General features: G+C 36.3%; 1 protein-coding gene across 1 annotated transcript; it reads left to right on the top strand.

Annotated features, from left to right (window-relative positions):
• The first annotated feature begins 5,182 nt into the window (after positions 1-5,182).
• LOC121420769 (probable G-protein coupled receptor 21) lies at positions 5,183-7,200 on the top strand. The gene has a single exon (XM_041615410.1). The coding sequence runs from the start codon at positions 6,028-6,030 to the stop codon at positions 6,985-6,987; it is 960 nt and encodes a 319-aa protein (XP_041471344.1). The 5' UTR covers positions 5,183-6,027; the 3' UTR covers positions 6,988-7,200.
• The last annotated feature ends 4,976 nt before the right edge of the window (positions 7,201-12,176 follow it).

Genomic DNA, 12,176 nt, shown 5'->3' with positions numbered 1-12,176 from the left:
AAAAAGAACGCTACTATGACGATTTTTCAAGATGGCTTGAGCTTTATTGTTGGTAGGATTGGAATGCAGCTTTGAAACTGAAAAGTGTATTATATCTTAGTTTTATCATCGGTTTTACTACTTTATTTGACTACAATCAGGTTATTGATCAAAGTGTTCTCATTTGGGAAAATTTTTAATTAGCCTTTGATTAACTCTATATATGCATGCATATATTGTATACATTTAGATATATTTTTAACATTCCCTGTCAATAAAATAATCAACTTCATTTGTTAAGCATGTTAAATCCTTTGTGCCGCTTTTTGGTCATGATGTATATTAATGCATTGTTTCATCATTTTATGTTACCTCTTAAAACTACCTTTTGATATCACAGTGTGTTGTATTGGATTACATTGCGTGACATGAAATATATATTTCTTCGTATCAAATGAAATTTACTTGAGGCATATTTTCAAAAAAATAATAAAATTGGTGAGTAATAACAAAACAACCTCTCTATTCTTATTTTATCACATATATGAATTAGATAATGGTTGATTAGTTTATTTTAGAACATGAGGTCATTTCACAGAGCTGTTCATAAGTTAAAGGTCAAGTCCACCTCATAAAAATGTTGATTTGACTCAATAGAAAAAAATCAGACAAGCACAATGCAGAAAAATTCATTAAAATCGGATGTAAAATAAGAAAGTTATGACATTTCAAATTTTCGCTTATTTTTAACAAAATAGTTATATGAACGAGCCAATTACATCCAAATGAGAGAGTCGATGATGTCACTCACTCACTATTTCTTTTGGTTTTTATTGTTTGAATTATACAATATTTCAATTTTTACGAATTTGACGACTAGGACCTCCTTGCCTGAAGCACAAAATGTTAAAATAATGGAATTCCATGTGTTCAGGGAGGAATGAAACTTCATTTCACATGACAATGACGAGAAAATAAAAATATTTCATATTTCATGTAATAAAATACAAAAGAAATAGTGAGTGAGTGATGTCATCAACTCTCTCATTTGTATATAACTGGCTCGTTCATATATCTATTTTATTGAAAATAAGCGAAACTTTAAATTGCCATAACTTTCTTATTTTACATCCGATTTTGATGAAATTTTCAGTGTTACGCTTGTTGAATATTTCTCTTTTTATTCAAATCAAGTTTTTGTTGGGGTAGACTTGTCCTTTAAGAGGTGTTTTAAGAACAACTGGTGTCCCTTTCTTGTGGTAAATGATACCATTCACGAAACACCAACCCGTGTGTTTGCTCAGTTGGTAGAGCATCAGTCTCACAACCGGGAGGTCGGGGGTTCAAACCCCGGCTGCGTCAGACCAAAAGACGTAAAAGGATGGGAATTGCTGCTACCCCGTTACACGCTCAACATTTAAGGGATAGAGCTACGTCGATCTGGCTCTGCACACTGACTGCCGGTCCCACGATCAATTGGGCACAATGAATTTTATGAGATTTTTTCTTTTTTAGATTTGTATTTTGAAAGGGGAAATTTTGATTTTGATTTTTCGTTTTCAAAATAATGTTCATTGGTGATTATTTAGCTCTTAAGAAAGGTTCTCCAGTCGTTCTTAAAATCACTCTTAAATCACGAACAGCTTTATGAAACACACATTAGATATTTACCGTGGTCTTTCACTTTTATAAAATAATAAAAGAGGGGAAAATAAACTTCCCGAATTGTAGAGATAGAAAACTGCAATTTGCAATTGTAATTGCTAAGATAATTACATTTTCTATACATATTTTCGCCTGTAGCCTCTCATTCATGCGTGATTTAAGTAACATTTAGTTCATGTCGTTTTAGCATAAGCGTGGATTGGCGGGCTCTGCACCACAAACGCGCATGCTTGGTGGCTAGTGATGCTTATTCGAAAGCTACAAAATGAAATAAAAAGAGGTTGGTGATGTTTTATTGTTTGCATGGCGGTATGAACAATCGTGGAAGTGGTTTACGGTGTGGAAGCTCCGTTGTGTAGCGTTACTGACTCTCGCCTTTTAATCACAGGGTCGTGTGTTCGAATTCCACCACCGGAGGGGGCTACTTGAATTATAACATGATACCTATGTGCCACACCAAAGTAAAATATATATATATATATAAAATAGGTGGCTCTGGAATTAAATATTCGTCTAAAAAATGGGGGTCTCCGGAACGGCCCCAACGATTGCTAAACATATATTGCCCTGGAAGTGACCACATAAAAAATAGAGGTCTCCGCGTCGATCGAGCTCGCCATACTTCATGATGGGCATGCACTGGAATTAGAAACCTCACATTTGAGGGTCTCTGGAACGGGGGGAATAGGAATTTCTATGACTTTCTAAATTAGGCTGAAAATGGGGTTCTTGACAGCGGCACACACGTATCGTGCATTTATGCTAGGAAGCCACCCCCCCCCCCCCCCCTTCCGCCATGGACTATCTCTATTTGGCAAGGCGTTAATCCCTACTTTGCCACTCTCATCCAGGTTCTAATTCGGTATCAGTAGGAGACAGCCATCATTGTGGTTGGGTTAGCAAGACATCGCCTACAGGCCTAGTCCCACTGGCAGAAGAACACAAAACGTGCTCATAACGGATACAGCGGACACGCATATTTCGCGGTGGCTCCACTTCCAGCCGCTCCAGACAATGGACAGAATTGGCGAACAATGCACAGTGGACGGATGCTCGATGGATATAAAGCGTATGAAACATGATTTATGCAAAGAGTACACAACGGATGCATAACGTTTCCAACGGAGGGCAAGATTCTTTTCCGTTTAACATCCTCTCTGCATCGATCCGTAAGTGCAGTGGGACGGAGCCTTACTAGGCTGCGAAAAGGCTATGAATCCCGTGACCATGGTGACCGGGTAATAATAATCGTGAAGCTCTTTGAGCAGTCGTAGATTGGTAAAGCGCTATCTAAAAGCCAATTACTATCATTGTTATTATTATTATCAAATACAACTCATGTAAACGTACAGGAAGAGTTGAAATAAAAAGGTGGATAGCAGGATAGAGATATAGCCCGAGAGCAAAATCTCATAGGGGCTCCATCTAGGGAGTTCGTACAACCCACACCCAAGAAAAGTTTTAACACCATATATAGTTAGTATGTACCCTAGTCTCTAGGTCACTGCTAGGTAAGTAGTTGTTTCAAATTGAGGTATCACTTATTTCTACAGTTGAATTTAGAGAACGATGTAAAATAGCAAAAAATAGAGGAAAAACAACAATAACATCTTTTAAGGGCAAGGTGGAATGTAAGTTGCCATAATTTTCTCGGCATGTATGTATCATAAATACGTCATTGACGTATCAAATGTTGGTTGGAGAGAGTTCTAACGATACAACAGCATTCAAAAATAAAATTTCGATAAAATGAATTATGAATACACTCATGGCTAATGCCCATTTCCATCTCAAGTAGATGTGAAAACATTGGAACGATATTTATGTTTTTTGTGAAACATGTGGCGCTCTATAAAACTACAGTGGGATTAAAGATATGTTATTCATAACAAAATGAAGATTTTTTGGCAATATTCAAAAATATTTCAAATATTTATCTACCCTACGGGCTAGTAATCACAATCTTGTAGTGTAGTTTGGGATCCAATACATTTTTATTTACATCTATATTGGTTGATAAGCAGTTTGTTTATTGAACAATGTGTTGCATAACCCGGAACCAACTGTCTAAGAAATGAAAAAATCATCTTATCATCCTATCATAGAAAATGTAAGAAGCCCTGAAATGGCTGAAAATATCCCCAAAAGACTTATTGAATTTTATGCTAAAATGTTTGAGTTCTACTGAAAATTAACACCACAACACCGACATCAAAAAATATAAATTTATCTAAAAATCTATCTCCAGCTATCAAAGTCTCATTTTTTCGACAAAAAAGTATTTAAAAAAAGAAGAGAGAGAAGATGCAAGCCATGAATGACAAAAACCAATGAACAGATAATCCAGCCATAAATAAAGGCATAACCTACTTCAACGGGGGATTCTTGCCTCATTAACGGAAATTCGACCCTTTTTCAATCAAGGAAATTCACAATTTCTGAAACTTGAAGGGTAGCATTAAAATATGTATTTAAAGGGATCACGAGAGGCCCTCACGCATCATTAAGTACATATATGTACATGTTTATAGAACTTTATGAACGCAAAAATATTTTATTAACAATTCTTAAGGATATAATGTAACCTCCAAATCAATGCTCACCTTTTTTATTATTGTTATAATTCAATAAGCATTTGTCTAGAAAGAGTGCACACGCGCGCACAAACACACACCCTCACACACACGCACTCTAGCGCGCACACAAGTTCAACTTCAACACTTTCTTACGTAGAAAATAATAAAATAGAACGAGGAACTGTGCCTGTAGGATACAATATTTTCAAAGTTTTGTCTTCAATTTGAGAGTCTAAAGTGAATGCATCAAAATAAAACTTGTTCGTTCCGTGTATGGGTCTCATCTAAATATTCCAGCGATTGCCTCTAAAATGTTTATAAAAAACACCAATTCGCGTTAATCAATTTCCCTAACATCTCACAGTTTGTATACTGCAAGAGAATAGAGTGTGAGCGTGAACAAATGCAAACAATTTGCCCCCTCTTCCCAGATCATAATTCGACGAATATAGGCCCTACCGTTTTGTTCATATTTGCGTTCATGTTCTTGTTTGACTCAGGGGGTGTTCCCATCTATCCTTGGTTTGTTCGAATACGTCAAATGAAAAACACTTACGGTGGATCTGTTTATCTGCCCATACATCACGATCGAGGGCCTGCATTCACAAAAGCATACCTCGGTAGCTTTTTCACTGTACCTTAGCCATTTAGTGACTACCATGGAAACCTTGAGTGTGATTGGTCGCTGAATCCTGTTGCCATGGTAATTAAAGTAATGGCAAAGCTAACTCTTTGTGAAACGTCCCATAGATCTATAAATGCAAATTCGTATCTCCACCCTTCCTTATCAGGGAAATGATTACATATACTTATCAAACCGAATTCCTAGAGGTCTGTCTGTGAATATTCAAAGGTGAAGATGACGAACTACATAAAATTGCTCCTGTGGGTACACACACACCTCTTGCTCCCCCCCCCCCCCCACTTGCGAAAACAAACACACGCCCTCACACGTACGAACTCCCAGTATTAACAGCTATCATTTTCGTTCTCAGTTCATAACACTCGTGAACATGGTGAATACAAATATTCAGTTGAAGCTCAGTTCAGTTGTGGTTGTTCTGGATGACTACATGCTTCAACATAACAGGCCTACAAAAAGAATTAATGAACAGGAGAAAACAGTTGTAGTTTACTCATAGGAGACTTTGAAATATTTCAAGGATAGCACCTTTAAAACCCATGATAACGAAACGAATGAAATGACAGCAATTCTGGTAACAATTGAAAGTGACGAGTTCTTTTCCGCTAAATGCAAATGTCTTAGTGAATTCGAAACAAACTCAATCTTCTACAAATTCATTTATCTACATGTATGAATGAAGTTCTACGATTTTTAAAGGGATCTTACTCGGGATGTGAATTTGTCAATTCGAAATAAGCACTATCTCCTCCAAATGGGACTGAACCCCTACGATTCTTGAGGAGATCTTTCTCGGAATGGATCGCCACTTATAAGGGGAAACAGCAATCGAATCTACTTTCTACTATTTTGACATCTGCAACGGTGAAGCCCGCCCAAAATTGTTTTAATATACCGCGCCTGACTTTACAAGATTTTAACCAAGAACATTATTTTTTAAAATATAGAGGCCAACAGGGGAGTGTTTCATCAACATTCGTCCGACAACTTCCTATAAATATGATTGGCTGATCAGGATTGTTACTATGGTAACTGCTGGATAAACCAAGCTTGTCGGACAATTGGTCCGACAAATCCTGAAACCCTCCCCCAGATCGTCCAGTTGGGGGAATTTTAAGACAAAACTTTGCTTTCCTGATCAGAGATTATGATGATCGGAGAGATATGGCACTTACGACCCAGTCCTGTTTAAGCTGTACCTTGAATGTTTCTGATGACTCGTGTACGCCATCTCTTTTAACATCTTCTTTCTTTGTCTTATGTGGCATCGTAACAACAATATCTAACATCATAAACCTTCTTGCTCTCAAGTTCACAAAGCAATGCTTCAGCGAGAATACGCGGATCAGTTTCCAAGTCGTAGCGATCGTTGACTTCTCTGTCGGTTTATTTTGTTGTACTTTCCATTCAATCAGGTTTTCAGGGATACCTATTACCACGCTGCGTTCTTTCGATATCATCGGAGTGTCTGTCTGCTCCACGCTCTTCAATCAATCGGTCATGATCCTTTCCTGTATTAGTATCGATCGATATATCGCCGTCACAAGACCATTGCGATACAATGCGATAATGACACACGGTCGGATGAAGTTACTTCTAGTATCCGGAATCCTCATAGGAACGATAACTTCCTCTTCAAGTTTGCTCCACAAGGCACTGACTGGAATCGATGACGTCATTTTTGCGTCGGCAGACATAGCATCGAATCCGATCCACATCGTATATTTCATACCGATTGTTACGTCAGCAATTGTGACGGCATTTTGCAATATTGCGATGATGCGCGTCGCCAGAAGACACCGGCGGCTGATAGCGACTCAAGTCATTCGGAAGCACCCCCATCAAGAACCAAATCAATCAATGAGCGATGAAACAGTTTCGTATAGAAACAAAGACGTCAGGACAGTTCTTGCCGTGACGGGTGCATTTTATATCACGTGGGGTGCTGCGGTCTCTTCAAGCATCGTAAGCGCCTTGACTGGAATTCGAATCCCTTGTATCGCTAGAAACCTTATTCTCGTACTGACCATCAGTAACAGTTTCTGGAACGTGTTGATATACCTCCTGATGAAACCGTTATTCCGTCGTACCGTTTCAGAAATGCTCCGCAGATGGAGGCGTTGATATCATTACATCACATTTATAATATACCGATTTACATCAAGTTGACCGAGAGTTGGCCAACCATTTATCAGATGAAAGACATAATACATGTACTTCAATAACGAAAAAAGGGGGATGGGACAATTTAAAGGTGAAAGTTTTAGAAAATCAAATTCAACAACTTTCCTTAATTTCAGACTTCAAAATATGAGCAATTTATGACGATTACTGATCATGAAGGCAGATGTTAGTCTTGTGAAATTCAAATGCAATCAAGAGATGAATCTTTCCTGCTATCTCTAAATTCGGCAACGTGAAACTGACCTTCAGTAGGAATTTCTCACTTCCATACACGACGCTCGACGTATTTAAGAACACAAAAGTTGTATGTCAAATGTTCTTTAAACAAACCACAAGCAAGAAGTCTACGTCGAAAATTGGGGAACCAAAACAGCAGTTTCGTCCTAGACTATGGCCAAAGGACATATCAGGGGCCCGTCTTAAAAAAGAGTTGCGATCGATCTGATTTATCGCAACCATGGACGGCCAGCAACGTCAACATCTAAAATACATGTTTGTTTTAAAAAATTACTAGAAATGATGTACATATACATGCATCCATACAATTATCTGTTTTCTTGGCAATTCATTATGCTTCTTTTTGTTTACAAAGGACATCAAGCAAATCTCTAAGAAAAAAATTGACATTGTTGGATTTCCAGTTACAATTGATCGGATCAATCGTAACTCTTTGTAAGACGGGGCCCTGGAATTTTTCGTTAGCTCTTAAACTTAAGACAAAACTGCTGTTCTGGTTCACCAATTTTCGACAAGGACCTCCAAGCTGTCCTTTGTCATTTGATGGCATTTCCAGTTGCGTTCTTGAATCCATCCCCATTGCTGTTATGAAAACTCCCTATTACCATGCTACATCTATGACATGGTCGTGTTTGTTTCTTCATTGAATTAAAATTATACAGGTGTAAAGATACTTTTTGACACTAATAACAAAATGGCCAGTTTTCACTAAACCTTATTCTCACCTAATAGATAGTTTTTGAGCATTTATTTCTGTTTCATATCATCTCTTTAAATGTAATCTTGGAAAACTTTTCAAGTGGGTTTTTTTAATATGCAACACATAATGTCATTAATGAATAACCAATGTGATATACATGTAGCATAATGATATATCATGATGTAGACTGTCATCCGAAGATAATTGTCAAAGATTTTCTAATATACGTCTGGAACTGGATGACTAAGGCTCATGACGTACCTCAATAATCATGATATTTTCTCATAAATTTTAGATTTTTTGATGTTCAAGGGTGCTGATCAAACACATACTGAGGGAAACTAAGGTCCTGTCTTATAAAGAGTTGTAATTGATCCAATTTTCCTCAACTATATATCAAAATCTATCAATGTCACCATTTTTCCTACAGGACAGTTGTACCGTGTATTTTGTTAAACGATGTGGGCCACACTGAATTGGCAAGACAACAATGAATACAAGTATATACAACACATCTATAGAACACTTTTAAAATGCATTGTAGATATTGGCGTTGCTAGCTTTCCTTAGTTGTGGTGGATTGGATCGATCGCAACTCTTTGTAAGACATGGCCCAGGTTCATTTGACATGATCAAAATTACCCTCCCTGTCCTTTAAGATTTGACTGAATGTAAATTTCAATCTTTCTCTCTCTCTCTCATTCACTTCTGCTGATAGACCAGGGCCACATCTTACAAAGAGTTACGTTTGATCCAATCAATGGTAACTATGGAAATCCATCAATGTAATAATTTTTTCTCCAGGAAATTTGTAAAATGTCCTTTGTAAACAGAGGAGAACACCCCCAAATTGTCAAGAAATCAATGAATTTATGGATATACATTCATATCAAGATTTGTTTTTAAACAAACATGCATTTTAGGTTGACTTTACTGGCTTTCCTTATTGTGATTGATTGGATTTGATTTGATTGGATCAATCGCAACTCTTCGTAAGACGGGGCCCAGACACCAGCTAATGACAAAATACTATAACAGCTGCGTTACAAAAACTTGCACAACATACATGCCGTGATGTGATATCAGAGGCTCAGAGCATTGATCAACTTGTCAAAGCATTATGATCTACCAAAGTGCTGATTTGTCAGAGCTTTGAAAATGCTCCCTTGATTGGCATAACCCAAATGAATCGCCAACTTAAGTCACAAATGCAACATTGTGCATGCTCTGCCTGCAATTAAGGATGGTTGAATTCTGAACAATGAAGAGCTTGCTCGAATAGCAAGATCAACAATCAACGTTGCCCTAATTGCAATATGAGGCAAATTTGCTTAATCTATAATTAGTAGTTTAAATATGACTTTTCAATACATGTATGTCTGAATGATGCTCAAGGCAGACATGGAAGTGGGCATACTTAGTTATTTAAAGTGAAATGAGATTGAAATGGCGAGGTAATATCAATATTCCACTTTTAAATGTAGTGTTTGTCACATCATGTATTGGGTACAAAACATATGGAGAATTATCCACAAATCAGCAATTTTGAAGCAAGTTGAACAAATTTGAGGGTCCCTACAGAAAGTGTTGGGAGATTGTCAAACTTCAATAACTCCATTTTTATAACCAAGTTTGATGAAAATTGTTTTTAAAAACTGTTACTCTCTTTCCAATAAGATTGATTCTCTCTTTGGAATTTGGTTAATTCCATTGGGTATACCATTAATACCCCCAGTTAAAATAGGTTTAATTCAACTTTTAATGTATTTTGGATTCCATTGAGTCAAAGTCTGCCCCCACACATACACACACAAACATACTCACACACCCTCACCCACATACTCAACTGGTGGACCATACATGATACAGTAACTATTGACCACAGTGAGCTATCAATGTTTCCCATGAAAACACAAAAAAAAACTTTCTTCAACACCTGTCTGCCTTTCCTCCCTAGAAAAAATGATAAAATGAAAACTAAATAAATACATAAATAAATGGGTGAATAATTTGATGGATTGATGAATGGATGGATGAATGAAAGAATGATTGATTGATTGAATGAATGAATAAATCAATCAATCAATACTTTGGCCCATATTAAGTCTGGTTTAACGTAGACTACGGTCTCTCTCTGTGCTAAAATTATGAGAAGCCAAACATTTAAAACAAAAATTATGGTTCTTAATCTTATGCTCAATTTGCTCTTTACTAATTCTTTAAAAGTGAAGGCAATTGCAAGTATCATATTTGTCCTTCCCAGACAGTTAATAGTGATTTGAGAGTAAATGAGCTGATTCACTGAGCCTCTACCATTAGAGATTTATGTCACTTTTGGCTATCCATAGTTATACCATATGAACTATGTTAAACCACAGAATACAGGCCTTTGGGTTCAAAAGATGGAAAAGTTGGGTAGTGATTAAAATCTGAATCCCATTCTAGCTTTACCAAAATAAAAGATGAATTGTTTTCATGTGGTCTGGTGCCACATTTAATGAGAGCCAGTCAGTAAAATATAATGTATTGAGCAGAATAAAACACTTTTTGTAGTATTCAACAAAAAAATGTCCTTGTCAACCAAACTACACCAAAGTTTGCTGTTCTTCATACTCCTTCTCTGGCTTTATGAAGAGAAATAATTATCTCACTCTGAATAACAGCTAATCAAGCAAAAGAAGTTTTGCAATTTGATCTAATTTTATAGTTAAATAGGCTGAGTCCCAAAGGTGTAGTTACAGTACATTACAAGGTGTCAAATTTTGGCTTGATCTTACAATTCAATTGCGCCAAGTCCCAACGATAAAGTTCATCATCATCATCATCTGCTATAAACTTCCAAGGGCTCTGCATCATCTAGAAGATGAGTCGCATGTATACATTACACAGATTTTGATTGTTTTTCATAACACAGTTTAGTACCACCGATTCGTAATCTATGTAATATGAAATCTCATGATAGACTTTGGTGGTATTTTATTATACTGTTGAAATAGACCATCCTCCATATGATCTGTATGTTACGTTAAATTGAGCATGTATATATTGTATTTTTTATATGGAAATAAATACTAACAAACCAACTTGGAAGTATCCTGCTACAAGCCTGCATGATACCTCAAAATCAAGTAATAATGGATAATATCAGAATGATTTTACATATAATATCAACATCAAATTACACATAAAAATTGCTGCATTGCTAAAAATGAAATAAAGACTTTTGAAATGCATACGTTTTGGAACTAAGTCAAAGGACTAGCCCTTCACACAAGCATTCTTTTTAAGCCCCTTCATCCTCTTTTCTTACGTATCGTTGACCAAGTCACTTCTTTTCTTTTTTTCCTTCTCTATATATTTATGATTTATTATGACTGACAGGCTTTGTGATGTATTTGATTTTTTAATGTTATGTTATTTTGTTTGTATTATATGACTGGAAATTTAAAAAATAAATAAATCTAAATGTCAATCCAAAAGTCTGAATAAATATGAGAACATTCATGAGAATGAAACTTGATCACAATAAAAGTTGAAACACAGAAATAAGCAAATGATTTACTCGGGGTTACAGGTCACTGCCTCAGTCAAAATTATTCGAACCGCAGAAGTCTGCTGACTTAGATGAAATTGAATTGATAAGATGTAAATAACACGTCTTGCATATTTCTTTAGATCGTCTTATAAACAACATACTGAAGATTTTTCTAATGAAACAAGTTCACAATATTTTGTTAAGAATATTTTTTTTGATATTTTGATATAATAATAATAATAATAATAGGCATTTATATAGCACCATCTATCTAGAAATATTCTATTCCGAGGCGCGTTCTTATTATTATTATTACCCCGGCTTTAGCTCGAGCTGCCTCTCAGCGCTCATGCATTCAAGGAATTAATCCTGCCGGGTACCCATTCACCTCACCTGGGTCTAGTAAAGCACAATGTGGATAAATTTCTTGCTGAAGGAAATTACGCCATTACTAAACAGTTTCATGAATAAGTGCCCCATAACATTGGAATATAAGTGTAACTAATAATTGATTTATGAACAGCAACTATTGTTCTCCCTGCCCCAAAATAATAGTACATTTCCTTTTTTGGAGAACAAATGATTTTAAGACAGCTGGCAACCTTATCTCATCGATATGACAACATGGATAGAGCCTGCAGAGTGCTGCCTCAGACA

Source organism: Lytechinus variegatus, chromosome 8, assembly GCF_018143015.1.
Source record: "Lytechinus variegatus isolate NC3 chromosome 8, Lvar_3.0, whole genome shotgun sequence".
NCBI classification, from domain to species: domain Eukaryota; kingdom Metazoa; phylum Echinodermata; class Echinoidea; order Temnopleuroida; family Toxopneustidae; genus Lytechinus; species Lytechinus variegatus.
This window is presented reverse-complemented; position numbering and strand designations above follow the sequence as displayed.

Excerpts from the sequence above, each read along its gene's own strand:
- LOC121420769 (XM_041615410.1), top strand. The coding sequence starts at position 6,028 with ATGGCACTTACGACCCAGTCCTGTTTAAGCTGTACCTTGAATGTTTCT.